General features: G+C 45.8%; 1 protein-coding gene across 1 annotated transcript in view; it reads left to right on the top strand.

The window, feature by feature from the left end:
- LOC144774098 (extracellular calcium-sensing receptor-like) overlaps positions 1–19,855 on the top strand; it is a 106,844-nt gene that overhangs the window by 69,884 nt on the left and 17,105 nt on the right. The window contains exon 4 of the mRNA XM_078659124.1: positions 19,360–19,483. Within this exon, the coding sequence (XP_078515250.1) occupies positions 19,360–19,483 (124 nt within the window). The remainder of the gene's footprint in view (positions 1–19,359; positions 19,484–19,855) is intronic.

Below are 19,855 nucleotides of genomic sequence, written 5' to 3'. Positions count from 1 at the left end.
GGCGTTACGCTAAGACGACCCACCTGTTGCAATATTTCATTCCAATAAACAATCCTCCCACCTGGACTATACGTTCACATCTTTAAATATGTGTGGCTGGGTAACAGCGTTCAAAGTAGGGACGAGCGACCTCAGTGACCACCTGCCTCAAGAATTCACAATAAAAGTCAACCCACAACTGGAAGATGATCCATACATAGGTGTTGACATTGAAGTAAGTTCGAATCTAAGGCGGCTTCAGTTTAACACCGATAACATCGACTCCATAAGCCTTGCAGCAAAAACCGTTTTCACTCAAACCGCTAACTCTACAACTAAGTTGTCAGAAGTTTGGCAAAATTGTATTCAAAACATCAGTGAGAAATTGCTAAAAAGTTCGCCAAATTGTCTACGTCAAGTGAAGGGAACTTCAAATAAATTACAACCTACCCCAGAAATGAAAATGCAAAAACGGTTAATAAACCAAACACTGAGGCAGATGCGAAAGGATCCAACAAATTGCGACCTGCAAACTGTTTTACGGAAAGCGAAAAAACTGTTAAAACGGAAGAAATGGGAAAAACAGAAACAAAGAAATGACGACCTATGGGCAAAACTTCTTTACGAAGGAAAACGGAAAAATAGCTCTAGGTTCTGGCAAATGATTAAAAGTATAAAGAGCCCAGAACATCTCGGCCTAAATTCAAATATATCGGAGGAGGTATGAACAAAATATCTATTCAAGCACTTTAACAATGAGGATAGCCTTGAAGAGGTGGTGTCAAAAAAAATAAGTAAAGAAGCCCTGAGGGAAAAAACAGATAATTGCGATACGGCGACAAGGACTGAAGAAACTTGTGAGAATAGGGCCATGCTCCCACCCGGACCTGATAAACTAACGCCTGAAGCAACTTCTTCTTATCACACTGAGATTGGACTACCGATGACTGTGCCAGCTGACCTCAAAAGGCAAATAGCAAGGGGTAGACTGACAGGAGCCCCCGGGCCAAATGGGATTCCACCAATGTTGTACAAATCAGACGCGGAATTCTGGAGTGCAGCACTAACACCAATATTTAATAGCATAAAGAACACCCAGACTCTTCCTGAGTCTTGGCATGGGTCAATTATCAGCCCAATTTTTAAGCATGGCAACAAGAAACACTCAAACAATTATCGGCTTATCGCTCTCATAGACGTGGAGGCCAAGTATTTTGCAGGAACCATCCTAAAGGAGTTAACGTTATGGGCATCTGAAAACTCAGTAATCCCAATCAACCAAACGGGGTTCTGCAGGGGCCAAGGGACCTCAACCAACATCATGGCACTGACCCTGCTGATGGAAGCAGCAAAAGAGATAAAAAAAAACACTGTACCTCTCCTTCATTGACTATACTGCTGCATTTGACCATGTTGATCGCAACAAGCTTTGGCAGAAACTGGATAACTGGGGAATAGCTAAACACCTCCCAGATGTGCTGATACTACTCCACTCAAACACCTGGATTAAAAGTCAAACTAGGGGTGGGCACACACCTATCTAAACCCATCCGGACAACAAAAGGGTTAAACAGGGGTGTGTGCTAGCACCAATTTTATTCAATCTCTTCCTTGCTTATCTACCAGGGGAACTCGATAAATGCCTTAGTCATGCACCTAAACTAGGGGAAATTCCCCTGTCCAATCTGCTATATGCGGACGACTTGGTACTGATAAGCCGGACACCTATGGGCCTCCGGCACCTCCTGAATGTAGCCCACTCCTTTTCAGTAAAATATGCCCTGCAAATAAATTTCAACAAATCAAAGGTCATGGCTGTGAACTACAAAAAAGGAAACTTAATTGGCACTAAAACAGAGAAAGACTGGACCTGGTAACTACCTACAAGTACTTAGGTGTAATTCTGGACACCAAGTATACGTTCAAGCCTCAATTAGACTCCTTACGAGGAAAGGGAACCATGACCTACCTGGCTATAAAATCCTTAAAGGCCAAACTCCCTGACCTAATGCTGAACCCTCTCCTCCAGATCCTATGTGCAAAGTTACAGCCGACTCCAAAATATGGGAGCGAATCCCTTCAAGGGAAGGATGCCACATTACTGGACACAGTCATAGCCAACTCATACAGGGCTATCTTTAACCTGCCAAGATACGTCTCGCCTGCACAGATCCGGCTAGAATTCGGTATTCTCAAACAAACACTAGAAAGGCGGAGTGCGTATGTTACCAGCTGGCATAAGATTCACACTGCCGAGGTTGGCTCTTTAAGTTCCAACATATGGGAAGAGCTACTTCGACACCATAAATCCTCAGCCGGAGACTGCCTACTTGACTCATTTCAAGTCCTAGGTATATCTGGGACACCCCAACAGACCTCTTGTCCTTGAAATATGTTGCAAAAAAATCAGCACGTATTATTTCAGCTATTGAGGGCAAGGGGGCATTAGCAAAAAGAGCACATGGCTGGATCACGCTTAGTGATTACAGAAAACCGTAACCACAAGCATACCTCAACATTGGTATGAACCTAAAAACTACTGCGGTGCCACCTGTGCAAAGCAGACAAGGAAGATATTGTCCACGCGATTTGTATTTGTTCCAAACTAAATGACTTGAGGTACAATATATTACGGTCCTTCAGACATGCAGGCAGGCTGTTAAACTGTGTTTTAACCCCAGCAAAACCAAATTAAACTGCCAGGTCGTAAAGTTCTCTGATTTAGCAGAAAGAAGATATAAGACCGCCTGATGAACATTGAAAGATTTTATGGACAATCATGAATAGATATTAATCAACTTTTAATTAGAGAGATTGCGCACAAGTGAACTTTCCAAACAATTTTTAGTAATGTTTTATAGTTTTGTAAAGATTTTAATTAATCATGATAAAATAAACGCAGTAAGGTAGAGAAAAAGATACCCAATGGCTATAAACAGGGTCAAACAAATGGCCCATCCCTCCCCACCACATGGGAACAAGGGCCGCCTGCTGCTCTGTAATTGGGAGGAAGTCACCCTCACAGACTGGAAAGGACTGGAAAGGGTTACTTGCATTTACTGAGCAGCAGACAGGGCACAGGCAAACCAAGCCACTCACTGGGCAGAAGATGCAGTACAACAGCAAGGAATGGGATGGTAAAAAGAAACAATTATCTACAAACCTTTTACTCCAAATCACTGTTTTAAACGTGTTTAAGTAGCATGCTCGTTGACGACAGCCTGAGTGTACGCTGAGACATGGTAATATAACAGAAATGCACAAATGCTGCGGTCTCCCAATGCCGTGAGAAAAGTGTTTGCTTCTCCTTGTGCGGCTGGCATCCGATGCTCCCTCGTTGAGGGATACGGGAGGCGTCAGAAGAGAGCACAGCCTGTTCATAAAAGGGCCTGGGTGCACACGCTCGTGGGCAGGTCCAGTTATAGCAATCATAGTGTCTGTGTCATTATTTACTAAGCATGTGGGCCTAGGGCCCACAACATTAAACACACCTGTTGATCTTCCGGAAACAGATCAAAACCTGGTTGTTTTCTTCCATTTAACTCACTCTCACCGGCTGCGCTGTTGCACCTTCTGACATGTCCACGAGCGCTGGGACGCCCCGTTGCTGGGGTAGCCATGCGCTGCTGAATTACATTGATTCCTGCACCAGTGAATCAGGCGGACCCCATTGATAATAATTAACGCATGGGTGCATCCCGTTTCAACTTGAGAGAGTGGAACCACATGGCTAGGAATGCAAGTGAGACCTGGGCGCTTAAATACATTGACTTCTGCACCGTTGGTTCAGGAGGGCTCGTTTAATTAACGCATTGGTGCAATACAGACTAAATTCTGAGGAACCATTCCACAAGTCTTGTGTGAATCTAGGACCAGTAATCTATCCCGGTCCTTCTCCTCTTGTGCGATAGGAGGTTGCCCACCCACAACCATTCTGTCCTGAAGAAGACCCCTTTTGTAAGGACTACTATCCTACACATCTTTCGGGTCGAAACGTAGACCATAAAAATTTCACCAACTCTTACCCCCAAGCTAGACGGGAGCAGCTGAAGGAGAGTTAGGTGGGTTGCATCATTTGATCTTTGGACTCTATACGAGCATAATATTGTGGCACTTGGTTCAAGGAACCACATGAACTTTGTTTGTGAAGCTATGATTGATATCAGTCACGAATGATTCTGACTATTCCCCCAATCTTACTATATCCCTGACACTTTCCCTCACTTCACCCCCCTTCCTTGTTGTGTATGTGGGCACATATACAAAAAATTTGTTGAAATATTATTGTTGAAATTTAACCAATGAAAGGTAATAATGCAATTTTGAAATAAATCTTGTAACATAACATAACAACTGGCTCACACCGACTGCCCCTTGGCTGGTATTGCATTCAGGTATGTACAGCCCCCAGATGTGAAACTGGGCACAAGGGGCTCACAGGCAGTCGGTAGCCATGCCGCTCTGAAGGGGCAAGAGTTGGCACCCGCGGCTCATGCAGCTGTATCTACAAATGAACCAAATCCCGAAAGAAGCCACAAACTAACTGACAGCGTGCGGCTACGAAACTGAAATAAGCTCTTCAGGTGGCAGCACTGTTTAGTGTGTTTTCTTTCTGGAACATTTCATTGCATAGTGAATTGTATTACTGTAAACTTACGAGCAGGCCCGGGTGGCAGTTCACAAATTCAATTCGGGATCAAAATTATACAAGGTAATTTCCAAAAAGTGCAAAACTCTGTCCGGTTGCTCCTGCCCACGCACCAGAAAGTGTTAAAGCAGGCACAATGTGAACCTCTCTGTCTCCCCTTCTGCATGGTGAGGTTACAGGGAAACAGGGGAGCATGTGGAAAGTAAATAAAGAGCCTTGCCTGGAACAAGACTGGGTTGATAGCACACGCTGGGTGCCCTTGGGCAAATGTGAGGAGATTGTAATCTTTACAAGCCTGTTTATGGGGGGAGCCTGGGGCAGTGACCCAGATGCTGCATTCCTCATTCTGTAGACAGTACTGGGGGATTAAGTGAAGTAGGCTGCAAACAGTAACCCCAGCAGGCAGCAAACAAGAAAACAGTCCCACAAAACACCAGGGGCCTCATTTATGAGCCCTTGCGTCACTTTTACGCCGCCGGTGCATCACTTTTTGTGATGCACCAGTGGCGTAAAAAATGCGCCTTGTTGCGCCATATTTACAAAGTGACGCATCTAGTTAGATGTGTCACTTTGTAAACCCCTGCGCCACATTATACCTGCGCCAGGTATAATGTATGCAAGGGGGGGCGTTCCCCCACAAAACGCCTCATAGAAGTGACGCAGTGAAATCTATGAGATTTCACTGCGTCACTTCTAGGACGCCGTTGTGTCAAAATCTTGCGCCTGCCTCACAGCAGGCGTAAGACTGACGCAGGCCCTTTCACAAGGGGCTTTCCTCATGTGAAAGGGATCATTGCTGGAGTTGCGTCACTTTTGTGACACACTCCAGCAATGCGTCACTTTTGCGCCTACAGATAGGTCAGAAATACTGACGTATCTGTAAATCCTTGCGACATGATGCGTCATACTGTAAATATGATGCATCAATCATGTCGCAATGAGTGCGCACTGAGAAGTGACGCATCGCTGCTTTCACGCAGCGATGCGTCATTTCTCATAAATGAGGCCCCAGGTAATCACACAAAGAGTAATGATACAGTACTCGGCTCCTGCTCCCTAAGACAACAAGCATTTGCAATGCAATAGGTCTTGCATTTGCGACATATTTAAGCTAGTGGCATTTTAAATGACAATGCCTTTTATTTATCTCCAGGCTGTAACTTCAAGGCTGCACATTAATCTGAAGAATGTGCTGTAATCCCACCTGTTTTTAACCTGCTCGAAGGCCTTTTTTTTTGGTGCTCTAATACTGCACCCCTCACTGAGAAAAGGGGGCAGTAGGACGATTAATTTGTCCATGAAATGTGAGCGCACCCAGCCCCCCCGCTCAAACACCACATACCGGCAAAGAAGTCTCGGAAGGAAGAGGACTGTTCACAAAGGGGAGTGGCACGGAGACAAAAACCACGCACACACATGACTCCTAAAATCCCAGGGCCTCATTTATGAGAAATGACGCATCGCTGCATGAAAGCAGCGATGCGTGACTTCTCAGTGCGCACTCCTTGCGGCATACCTGATGCGTCATATTTAATGTATGACGCATCATGTCGTAAGGAGTTACAGATACGTCAGTATTTCTGACGTATCTGTAAGCGCAAAAGTCACGCATTGCTGGAATGTGTCACAAAAGTGACGCAACTCCAGCAATGCGTCCTTTCACATGGGGCAAGCGCCATGTGAAAGGGATTGCATCAGTCTTACGCCTGCTGTGAGGCAGTCGCAAGATTTTGACGCAACAGCGTCCTAAAAGTGACGCAGTGAAATCTCATAGATTTCACTGCGTCACTTCTACGAGGCTTTTTGCGGGGTAACGCCCCCTCTGCAAACATTATACCTGATGCAGGTATAATGTAGCGCAGGGGTTTACAAAGTGACGCATCTGCTTAGATGCGTCACTTTGCAAATAGTGTGCAATAGGAGGCATGTTTTACGCCGCCGATGCGTCACAAAAAGTGACGCATCAGAAGCGCAAAACTGAAGCAAGGCCTCATTAATGAGGCCCTCAAAACGTAGGATGTGGTGGCTTGTAAAGGGTTCACCAGCCCATGAGTGCACAACAGATTCTGCCATGGTCTGCACTTAACCCCCACCCAAATATACAACTATAATACTAGATTGTCCAGGCTCCTTCTCCTTGAGAATATGTACAGCTCTGCATTCCTCCGTGTCGTCATTCACGTGCTCGGAGGCCAGGCCTGCCTCGGCAGGTTCGACGCCTGCACATGTTGACCTACCCCCGGGCGGTGGATCCGAGCTGGGGCAGGCCAGACAGCTGTGAACAAGTCACCAATGAGTAAGGGCTTCTGCGTGTCAACTGTCAGGGCAGGGAAGAGAATGTACTTTTAAAGGGCGCATATGGACTAACTCCAAACTCATGAGACATATCAACGGGTGTAATCAAGCTCCCATGCTCATGACGGAATCGCTCCGTCACCAGCACAGCGCGACCAAGGCTGGTGACGGAGCAGTTCCGTCACCAGCATGGAAGGTGTTAATGGCGATAAAGAAAGCATCACACTGGAAAAATAGGCCACGTTTGACCTGCTGCTCCCAATGGCCCTCTCATCTCATCTGCTTCAGAGCTTTTTTTTTAATTGTGTGTCCTAGAATGCATGCAAGGAGCAGACGCAAGAGTTATGCTTACATTTTCTTTTATTAAAGAAGTATCGCGTTACCAGACAGCGAGCTGCGCCTTTCTGTACTGTAGTGTATTATATGTCTGTAAAAAAAACAATAAAAATTATTGTAAAAAAAAAAAAAAAAAGGAATTATCGCATTACATTTTGTTTACCCTTTCCACACACCTGGTGAAAGCGACTCACAACCTCGGTCTATATTCCCACCAAGACGCATACAGTGGAAATCCGGGCCCGTCATGCCTGACAAAAACTGCAACACCCTCCCCCCCCCCCACCCCAGCCCAGGTGAGCTGCTTGCTCGCCCGTGTGAGGGAACAACCGCGCCTTCCAGGACTTTTCCCGACTAGTAACATTTTTAAGCGCTAAACCAAAACACCGAGGGGCATATTACCAAGGGTGGCGATAGGCAATTATCGCCGGTTTAGTGGCTGTTTTCGGCTGCTAAACGGCGATAATTCTATCGCTCTATTAGCACGCTGTCGCTAACTGATGTTAGCGACAGCTTTTAGGCGATAGTGAGCGGTTTGGGGCCCGCTTTGCATGTGAGCGATATTTATCGCTAATGACATGCAAAGTCTGCATACCCAACCTGTCGCTAACGTCGCTATCGCCTATTAGAAAGGCAGGCGTAGCGATGGAAATATTCCCGCTATCGCCAAAAACTAACACCTGCTCAGACCAGTTCTTAGCCATGTTATCCAATGGGAGGTGGATAACATGGGTAAGATCATTTCGTCGCTAATGCGTGAATATCGCTGTATTCTCAGCGATATTCACGCATTTCGCCGCTATCGCTGGATATTTTAGCACAATGGAGAAAAACGTTGCTAATAGCATGTTTTCTCCACTAACATATCCAGCGAAAGGCAGCGATACAAAAAATGCGCTAAGCGCAGTTTGCGATAAATATCGCTATTCCTTGGTAATATGACCCCAGAGCAAGGAGGCTGCAGGAAGGGGCCGCCGTCTTGGCAGCCCAGGCGTTGCCGTTTGTATGGTACACAGTGAGTGCGCCACGTGCCAGCGCCTGCACGTGTTCGGCGAGTGAGCGGCAGACAAAGAAACACAGGGCACGGTGGATGGGCTTTTGTTCCCAAAAACCGCTGCAAGGGTCTGGAATTACCAAATACAACATAACAGGATCTCAAGCGCAGAGAGTGGGGCGGAAACAAAGGGAACTCGGACAACAGGAGGGGAGCGTGAGCATGGAAAACACAGACCACAGGAGGCGGTCGGGAATAAATGGAACGGGTACAGACAATGGGAGGGGATGGGAGGAAGGATACACCATGGAAGAGATTATGGCCTTACAGTCAAAGCTTCTGATTTTAAAGCGAAGGAACCCGGTTCAAGCCAGGGTGTGCGATCCACATCAGGTATTCGGAACACAGTAATGAATCTCCGCCGTGCCAAACCGAAAATAAGCTGTCAGAAATATGATCCAGCAGTACAGGCCTCCTAAACATAAGAAATTGCTTCACGGCAGCCAAAAAAGCAGACGATCTAGTACTGATGGGCTAGACAAAAAGGGGAGAGGGTGGAAATCAAAAATCCTCAGTTTCAATCGCCAGCAAATGAAAATGAGGGCCGGGGCTTCAGGTCCCCTTCTGAAATCTCCTCATCCACAATATGTCTTGCAGAGCGAGCACGGCATGGGTGCTGCAACGCTAGGCAAGACCTGAAAAGGAGGGATAAAGAGGCAAGACTGACCACTAGCAAGCAAGGATTTTTAAAGGACACCGAAGCAAACAAATGAAAAGCAGGGGATATCTATAAGCCCCTAAAAAAATATACTGAAGTATACTAGAGGTCTTGAATGCTTGACCTAAAAATGTGCAATAATCAGTCAATATTGTACACTATAGAGCCACCTCATAAATGAATGAGTAATTTATGGATCATGGGTTATAAATTGAAGAGTAGGCTGGCTCACACCTAAGAATTTCCTTTATCAGGCTATTTTCTTCTAATAATGATTCCCTGTGGTACAGTTTCAGTTCACAAAATATTTGGATCGAGGGAAATCTATAGAATGTGCACCAATAAAGCAATCCCTTATTGAACGCCTATCATTCCAGTTCGATTTGTCACCGTCTCACTCCCATGCACATATTAGATGTGTCCTTAACATTGAGATCAGAGCCAGGTCAATGCTGTCTGTTCACTGCTGCAAGAAATACAGAGTATCAAATAAAGGGTGTCCTTATTTCAAGGCGTGGCTAGTATACTCAGCCTTTTATTACATTGAAGTTAGGTTTGGACTTAGAGAGGTGTAGGTGCCTGTCACTCTTTGGGCTTTGGGAGACAGGTTGATCAGTTTGAAGCCCTCTGCCCCACCCTAGTTGATGACGTAATGAGCTGCAGACAACAAAGTAAACCAATCTTTCAATGTGACAGATATATTTTTTCCAGTGTTCCTCCTGGCCTTAGACCCTGCTGCCCACACTGCCTTGCTCACCTCTTTTGGAAAATCATAGTCCCTTGTGCTTCTGTTTTTGAAATAGCCCTAATTCCTCTATGTAACACGCCTCTTTCCAGCACCTAGTCGAAACACCTTCATCTTATCTTCCATAAGGCTTCACTACACTCATGCCTTGTACTTTCTCTATTTCAACTCACTAGCTCCACCACACAGATCTGAAAACAGCAAATATGTTAGTTGCAGTATTTCATTCTAATGAAGGGTGTCAAATGACACGCTCCCACTGTTCTTCTCTTTGCTTACCTCCCTGACCTGAAACTCACTTTTAGTAACCTTCCTCCTTCTAACTCTCCCCTCTGTTTCCACATCACGTTCTCGGACACGTGTTCAGTTTGTACATTGTAGAATGTAATCTCAGGTTCAGGTTTCAGGTTTTAAAGTCTTTATTGCGATTTTTACGTCATAAAAGACGATTTACGACAAAATAGGAATAAGACATACATGAATACTAATTTAAAATCCTCATAGTTACATAGACAGTTCATCGTTAAAAAAGAATTAAACAGTGTGATAAAGACCTCATATACAAAAAACCCAAAAAATTATTAAGAATCAGGATGCCTGCAAATGTCTGGCTCTAATAACCCATGCCCAACCCAGGAATTTGGCAACACCTACGACCACCACCTCAGAGGTGGTCGTACGTAGCGCCCACAACGCCTCGGCACTCCCTCCGACTCTGAGATGGTAACAAATGGGCCTAATCCATTCGTTTCTTAGTACGTAATAGGCAGGGCATGCAAATAAGAAATGTCCAACACTCTCCTTATGGTCAATGCACCAAGGGCAACAATCAGTTAGAAGGGCGGACCACTTCTTAGTAAAAGACCTTAAAGGCAAAGAACCAACTCGGAACTGGTGGTAAAGCTTTTTATCTAATGTCTTGGTTATGACGTCCCAATAGTTCTAAAAAGAGTGATCCAAGTTGTGGGACAGGAATCTACCAGTTAGGCTGGTAACATCTGAGCTAATGACAGACTCCTGTCGAACAAAGGCCCAGTATAGCGCTTTAAAGTCTTGTTTAGAGGGAAAAATAGTGGTCCCCGGAGAGACCCACAGCTGGTTACAGCCCATATCTTCCAAGATCAGTTTCACTTCGCGCAGCCAGGGTATATTACTGGAGCCCCAAACTGATCTTACTTCCTCTAATTCCCTGGCAAAGAGGCTTAGATCTGGGGATGTCCAAATGCGCCTCCACAGAGCTACTAACCGATATCGGGCCATCTCGTTAATTGGTTTGCATCTCATATCCAAACAAAGGGGTTTTATCGGAGTGGATTGGGGAAGTCCTACCAGTTTTCTCAGGAATTTATTTTGAACTTTTACCAAAGTTGATCGGTCCGTAAACCCCCAAAGATCTGCCCCGTACAAAATTGCGGACCTGACCTTAGTATCATATATCCTAAGGGCTGGTTTAACCCGTTTGGTTAGAGACCTTTTTTGCTCCTGCAAAAAGACAACCAGTAAGGCGTGCAAATCTTAGGTAAAGTGTGTCAACCTGTGGTTTCCAACTGAGGCGGTGGTCCAAGGTTACTCTTAGATAGGTCATAACCTCTACTTGTTCGAGACTTACTCCATTCATGCTCACAAAACTTTTAATGGGGCGACTTTTAGTTAAGACCATGAATTTGGTCTTGCTCACGTTAATTTTCAAATCGTTGGCCAAACAAAACTCCTCAAATCTATTTAGTGCAGTTTGCAGACCACTACGGGTCTTTGAGAGGAGCAGAGTGTCATCGGCAAAGATGAGCATGGGGAACTTGGTCCCACCAAGTGAAGGAGCATCAGTGGGGGTGTCAGCAAAAAACTTCACCACCTGATCGATAAACAACAGAAAAAGTGTGGGTGCCAATACACACCCCTGACGGACGCCTCGGTTTACAGGGAAGCAGTCCATGACCTGCCCTTGGCCTCCCCACCTCACCCTAGCGGAATTGCCCTCATGTAATCGTACTACCAGGTCAAGCAGTTCCGGTGGCAGTCCCAGGTTTTTCAAGACGGCCCACAATTTTGCCCTTGGCACGCGATCGAAGGCCGACTTTAGATCTATAAAGGTGGCGTAGATGGATCCGCCGCCCAGCAGCACCACCTTCCAGTATATCAGAGTAAATCTGAAAACCTGGTCGATGGTGCTGGTGCCTGATCTAAAGCCGGCCTGCAAGGGAGACAGGATACCTTCCATCTCCATCCAACCCTGGACTCTAGCAAGGACCATCCTAGCAATGATTTTTTGTAGGGAGTCAATTAAACTTATGGGGCGGTAATTACCCGGGACCGAACGGTCCCCTTTTTTAAAGATGGGAAGGATTTCCGCCCCCTTCCAGGAGACCGGAATCCGTGCCCCCTTAGCAATGGCATTCGCTACCGAAGTTATGTAGGGAACCCAGAGTTGGAGATTAGTTTTAAATAAGTCAGCCGGGATGGAATCCATCCCTGGCGCTTTCCCACGCTGAACCAAACGGATTGCAGACTCAGTTTCTAAGAGCGTAAAAGTTAACACTTGGTTGTGGGTGGGTAGGGAGATTTCCCACTTAGCTTGTCCAGTACAAGATTCCAAATCAGGATCCATAAACTGACTGGAATAAAATTCAACCCATGCTTCCACAGACACATGATTAGCAGGGATTTGTGAATCGGGGTTTCTACCCCACTTCACTATTTCCCAAAATCTAACCTGGTTAGAGGAGCTACAAGCCTCTAGTAGATCTGACCAATGACTTTCGTCCCACTCTTTTTTCGCCTCTCACTGTACTTTTTTGTACCTTAAACGTGCCTCTTTTATGTCGCTGGTGATCCTGGATTTAAATGCTTTAATTAAAGCGCTATGCGCAACCCCACAGTTTTTGTTCTACCATTTTTCCTGACAACCCTGTGCCTTCGCCTTTCCTTGTGTTAATGGGAGGGTTAGAAGGGCCTTAAGTTTATTAAAACACTGTTCGTGGAGGTCACAGATCTGGTCAATAGCAGCCTCTGTGGGCGATAATTTCAAGATATCACTCAGAGTCGATGATACTGCCTCCGATATGTCATCTAGGAGGGAGGAATTTTCCACAACCCTTGACCATTTAAGCCTTCTTTTATCATTAGTCAGGAGGGCATCACCCGTTAAGTGTGCAACAAAGGTAGACCTACCGTGGTCACCAGGGAGTCTTAGACTAAGAGACAATGGGTTATGATCACTTTCGGGGCGAAGCATGACTTCCATGTCGGCCAGAAATGACCAGTATTCCATTTTTAACAGGATGTAATCTATTCTACTTTTACTAACCCCGTTGTCAAAAGTGGGTTTTCCGGCATTGTCAGAGGCCGTACGACCATTGGCTGCTCTCAGACCCCAGTCCAGACACAACCCCGCCCAATGTAGTGCCGCCTCTGTACCCCTTTTAATGTTATTCAAGTACAGCATCGGGATATTCTACACAGTGTCGTCCTCCAACCCCAGGTCCTCCCCCGCGCTGAGCAAAGGTTCAAAGGTGTAGTTAAAGTCCCCCGCTAAAATGAGTAACTTGTCTCTCCCTATCCCTTCAAGGTAGGAATCTAATGCATTTAATATAGCAGGGCTACGCCCTCCAGGGCGGCCTCGGGCATTGATGTTAATAACTACTACATCCTGGCAGTTTTCCTTACATAATTTAATTCCCAGGAGATCCGGGTTATCCACATCAATTTTCACTGGCCTGTAGCCAACGGACTGTTTGACCCAGATAACTAGGCCCCCTGAAGCTCTACCCTTATGACCCTTCACTGCTGGTTTGAAAAAAATTAAAAATCCCACCCTATGCATTGGACCGGGAGCCCAGCTCTCTTGAAACAATAAGATGTCATAGGTGTCAATGAACTCTACCCAATCCTCTGAGCCCAAGCGCCCCTTTAACCCCGCTATATTCCACGAAGCTAGTTTAAGCGACACTGCCTGACTGGGGGATGCAGTGGCATTCTGGACACATTGAACCACTCCCAAAATCTCGCTCTTGTTGGGTTGAGGACCCACCTCCAGATTAACATCCATCTTATATATTGGGGCTGTCCCCTTCTCTATCTCCAGGGTACCTCCCCCCAGACTCAATGCCGTGTTACAGGCTACATCAGCCCCTCCTACATGATTGCTGGGGTCACTCTCGCTTCCAACAACAGGATGAAGTCAATCGATGCCCTCCAGACCAGAAAGGGATTCGAAGCGGTTAAACAGTGTGGGATAATACGGGGTAGAGGGAGTTCTATCCGCTTGGAATCTCCTAATAGGTCTTCTTGGAATCATATGGTTGGGGGGAAACTCACAGAAACGATGAGGATAAAAATACCCAAGGCCCAATGTCTGCACATCACCCAATCTGCCAAACCTTGCTTCCCTGCGTATAAAATCCACAACCCAAGGGTCCTTGAAATATATGATAGCACAATCCCCTTCTAAGTCCTTACTGCCGTGGCCCACCCAGTCAACTCTTCTCACATACAATATGTCTGTGGAAGAGGACGGAGGGAGGGGACGATGTTTATTTAACCAAAATATGACTTTGTTTTTGAGGTCCCCAAAAGTGTTCAGTTTGATCCTCCCTAATTGGTGCGACACCTGTTTGGACAATCATGTATGGGGTGGCTTCAGCAGGTAAATCTGTGCAGGGGGGGGCCCGTTTTTGACCTTTGAGGAAAGTATCGAGGTATTGGTAGTTCTACTCCCTAATACTACATTACTTCTTTTGGGCTGTGTAAATGTATTGGAATCACCCCTCACATGGGTTTGGGCCAATGTAGTCACAACGGGCTTGGGGATACTCAGCTGTCCCAAGTGGTTGGATTTAGAACTAGCCTTCTTTGGGACCTGTAAAGTCGTGGCCAATATGGGTATGTTATCATTATTCGTCGTGGTTCCACCCCTTACCCCTGACCCTTCGGGTTTATTTAGAGCAGACCTTATGGATCCTGGCTTAGCGGGTACTATAGGTGGCAACTTACCCGTAGCCACTGCTCCCTGTGATTTGAAATTGCTAGAGGGGATCGGGTTCGCCAAAGAACTTTGAGAATTAACTAGTTATTTTAAAAGACCGGTGTTGATGTTAGCAAAATTCTCAAGTGCATCCAATTTTGCGGTCATCAATCTAGTTCTTTCCAAAACCGGCAGTAAAAGGGTTTTAAATAAAGCTTCCATTTTACCCAACAAGCCACCATCACTGTTATAACACGTAGGACAAGGATCTGAAGACCCATAAGGATAATTTGGAGGATGCAGGGGATCATTTAGGACCGAGGTAGTGGGTGGATTAGGGATAGCTTCAGGAATAATAGTTGGCTGAAATAGACCGTTTGTTTTTGGAATCTTGGTTGCGCCTCCCCTCTGGCGGCCCTTACATCTTTTCCTCTTACGTGATATATTTCTCATGGGGTCCTCATCCGAGGAAGAATCCGGCTGAGATTGACTAGCCAGAAGCACACTACCCTCTGCCCTACTGCCGTGTGCATTGCCAGAGTTGATCTCACTGTCAGAGGAGATCACGGACGAGCCCTCCCCCTCCGCCTCACAATGCACATCCACAGATGCTACGACCAAAAGAAGACTAGCACTCGGTGCCGATGCCTCAGGACTAGGTATTGCGGCAATTGTGCCCAACGAAGAGCGTTTCCCACCAACTAGGTCAATTGAGAGCCGTTTTTCAGCCATAGCAATCTCTTTTTCCAAAATACCTGTTGCCCTGGTAATAAATGCATCCAAAGGGCCAGAGACCACCCCCTTGGTGGTCTACAGCTGAACAGTTCGTTCTTTTCCAGAGCGTAGAAGCATAATTAAACCAATAACATAAAAAGGATATATCTAGATGTTACAACGAATCAAACAAATCAAAAGGGGGGTGGCCCAACCCAATCTCGGCCGACCACGGCCGGCCACAGAAGGTCCCGCCCTTGTCCCGGGCTTCTCCCGGGGGGCTCCCGCGCGCTCCTGCGCAGCGGGGAAAGTGCCCTTCTGATATAGGATAGTTAGTTAGTGGGGGCGGGGCAAGCAGGGAGAGCGGCCCAGGTGTCTCGGGTTGAACTCGCAGGGACTCCTGGAAGATGGAGTCCCTGGTTCTACCGCTCGCAGCCCTGCTGCGATGCTACACACCCCACAGGCAGCAGTCACCAAGCACCCGGGACCTCCTTCGGTGCAAGGTACACCAACACTGTGCACACAGCGATGCGGGACCCGCAAAGCGGATTCCGCGAGAAGCAGCGTTGGGAGGGACACACAAACAGCAGCGCAGGACCAGGGTTCAACGTCCCAACGATTCTCCACAGGTAGGGAGGCTCAATCTCTTACCTCATTTTCAAAGTCTCCGTCATATTTTTAGTGACTCCAATACCCCAACACTCTCTCCTGATGGTGTCATTGATTCCAATAGTTATTCCATATTCAAATCCACTCCTTCCTGCATCCTCTTTCCAACTGCATTTTCTTGTCCAAATTCCCCGGACTTGGGCTTTCCATCTTTTAAAATCTCTTTTGGATCTACCCAGATTAGTCTCCTGAATCAGATCCAGGTAATATCATGACCCCTGTATCCTTGCAGGAAGATGACGTGTTCTGTCACAATGTGTGCGATGCGCCTCTCACTATCTCCAGCACGATTAACTCAAACATCTCCTGGTCCCTTACTTCCCCCACTCAAAATATGCCTCGGACTCCTGTCACCGAATATCCTAACATAAACCTCTTGATTTACAACTCAATGTTGGACTTTTTTCCAATGTTCCCATGTATGAACTCATATCTGTCTTTATCTGTTCAGAGGTCTGCCCCTGACAAAGGCCTCTCCTCCACCATTTGTACCTTGCACATACGCTGAACTTATTTTTAATATGATGAATCAATGTTCGCCCGCTCTATCCAACATCAATGCAGTTCCATATTCAAATGGCCTGCACTGTTCCAGCCTGACACCAAGACCAATGATATGTGAACTGTTCCAGAGAGCCACCTTGGCCATCTTCCTCACTGAATAAAGTCACTTTTACTTCTCCAAAATGGCTATAGATGATCCCATCAGAGATTATAATCACTTCCCAAAATGCTATTAGTGGTTTCCCAACAGGAACATACCACACATCAAAAAGAATACTATATGTAATCCCCAATAAATACTGTGTGAATAAACCTCATTCAGTTCAAGGTGCTATGTAGGTCCAGCCACCTTACTACCAAAAGGTGCTAGTTGCAGATTAGAAAACGAATATTTTCAAAACAATAATCGTTTTAGAAACTTCTTTCCAGCACTCTCTTCAATAAACTAATAGGCCACTCAGTCATCCACGTAATAGCGGCTTGAATGTAATATTCCAAAATGGGCCCAATTCAAGACCAAAGTTAGTTTTCTCTCTTCTCGAGACAGAAATAAATGTGGAAGTCCAAAATGTTCATTAATTCCACCATTGTTTTATTATTAGTCCAACCAACCTCAGCTCAGATTATCTTCAAACATCAACTCACTCAATCAATCAATCAATCAGGGGTTTGTAAAGTGTACTACTCACCCATTAGGGTCTCAAGGCGCTGGGGGGCTGCATCAACAACTAAAACGTGCTTGTTATATGTTGTATGTCATGTGGCGTCTCTCTTCACGGTTGTTTTTAATTTGTTCATAACCACTTATTTTCACAAGACATCGTGTGTGATAGAATTCTTCCATGACGGTTGATCGCACAAAGTAGCTGATAAGTACACCCACTCTAGAGGAGTACATTAATCGAGATAAGACGCTGCATGTATTAAGGGTCGGCCAGCTTGGCTGGTAGGCAGGCGACTTTTAATTTTCCTTTTGCTTTATTTTCTACAGATACAGTGAGTCAGTGTTTAACCGTATGCATTAAGTATTAGGTGTATACACATTGGTGGGCACCTCATTGTTTCCTATTCACAGGATTCTTGAGGAGGGGTACACATGTGGCTGACCCTTGAGTGGTCCTGAAGAAGAGCTTTTAGGGAACAGCTCGAAACATGTCAACCCAATACTAGGGACATCATATTCATTACAGTTAGGTTTTAACCTAGTATTTCTGTAGTATTAACCCCTGATTTTAAAAACAGTGGCGGCTGGTGCATAGGGGCGAAAGGGGCGTTGCCCCATTAGACTCAGACGAGGATCGGGACTAGAGACAAGAAAGAGACACCACACGCAATGCAACAACCACCAGCCTCAAATAAAGTGCTAACTGGCTGCCCCGTGTCGAAAAAAAATCAAATACTGTTTTGTGTGACTGTTTTCCTAGGAAGGGATGAGGTAACAGCAGGTTAGAGACACCTCCTGCGCATATGCTAGCTGGGGCGAGGGCTATTGCTCGCCCTCACAGCACATGCAAGAGGAGTGATGTCATCGTGAAGGGAGTGGCCAGTGAAAGCGGAAAATGGCTGCTTTCAAATGGGGCGCCTATGCTGCGCCCCAGGCGACTTCAGCAGCACGTCACTGAAATGAATGGCGAGGGGCCGGGCCGACCCCTCTCAAGACAGAGCAGTGGGTGTTGCAACAACCTAAGCAGACCAGTCCCTTGCCTTTGCTTTGCGCTCTCCTGATTGGACAATGGGAGGGAGCTGAGGGAGTGGGCTGCGAAGAGCCCGCCGACCACCGAGGAAGCTCTTAAACAGTAGTACTAATCCCAATTGGGTGGTAAAATACCGAATTCAGGTGTGCATGAACATCTGTGCATGCACACCTGTGCCATGTGACACACAGACATGCCCTTAGGGCATGTATGTGTGCCACATGTCACACATGCCTGTACTTGGGGTGCTAGAGGGTGTCAAAGTGACACCCCCTGCACCCTTGCAGGATTCGGTATTTACCGATTCGGTAGATACCGAATCGGTATTTCCCATTGATTCCTATGGGCTTCACAGCCCATAGGAATCAATGGGAAATACCGAATGTTACCGATTCGGTAATTCACATTTAAAAATTACCTACATCTCCCACCTTCAAATTTACCGAATCGGTAAAATTCGGTATTTAAGAATCGGCAAATTGAAGTTACCTACATCTGGCCCTTAATCTCCACGTGCCTATATTTCAGCCCCTTGAGATACTCAGGGTTGATTAGCCCTGCTTTGCAAATCGTAGATTTATTTATTTTTCTGTGGTAATTTCAGATATGTCAAAATTTGTTTGCTTTATTTTATATATTTCTTGAATTCCTTTCTCCTTTATTGTGTCTATACATGTATTGTAGGTTCATCACTCACTCACTGTTCTTCTTTCCATTCTTTCGCTCTCCTAGAATTCTCACACAACCTCTTCTTCCTCTCTCGCTCTCAATCTATCTCTCATTTGAATCCTTACTTACTCCATCTTTGCTCATACTCTTACCTTCTTTCTCTTTCTTCTTTCACCTCCCCCATCCTTTCATTGCTCTATTGTGCATTATCTGACTCTTTTTCCCTCTCACCTTTCGCTTCTTCTGTTTTTCTCTCTATCACAAATACACACACAAGCACATACATTTACTATCACTAACTCTACCTCTTCTCCTCTATCTCTCTGTCTCTCTCACTGCCACTGTCCCTCTATCTCTGTTTAATTCATGTTGTTGTCTCTTCTTTCTGTTTCTCTCTTGCTGTTTATATATTTTTCTCTATTGCCCACCTGCAGGTTCCTCTGTCTGTCTGCAGTGAGAGTTGTCCCCCTGGGTACAGGAAGGCTGCCAGAGAGGGGCAGCCTTTGTGCTGCTTTGACTGTGTCCCCTGCTCCCAGGGAGAGATCAGTAATGGCAATGGTAAGTTTGCTGTAGATATTTTCCTCTCAACATTTACCTCCATATAAGAAACAATGTGCCTTTCTGCAGGGGTGTACAGTCTCTTCCAGTGCTCATAAGTTTCCAATCCAAGTATATTTGCAGCCTCTGGTTTATGATGTCACCAGGAGCCCTCAATGGCAATATTGGTCCCTGTTACACAATTATCTATTGTATTTTCTCTGTCTCTCATCATATATAGAGTTGCAGTCTCTACTCTCAGTGTCATTCTTCTCTTATAGCTGGATTTGTGGAACTTGTTTGTCGTGTACTGCTTATAAATCCTGCAAATGTATAATTGATTGTGGCAGCTGCAGAACTATCTCTCAGTATGAGGAGATCCAAAGTAGAAAA

Source organism: Lissotriton helveticus, chromosome 8 (assembly GCF_964261635.1).
Source record: "Lissotriton helveticus chromosome 8, aLisHel1.1, whole genome shotgun sequence".
NCBI classification, from domain to species: domain Eukaryota; kingdom Metazoa; phylum Chordata; class Amphibia; order Caudata; family Salamandridae; genus Lissotriton; species Lissotriton helveticus.
The sequence above is the reverse complement of the archived record's forward strand: the minus strand, read 5'-3'. Positions and strand labels throughout refer to the sequence as shown.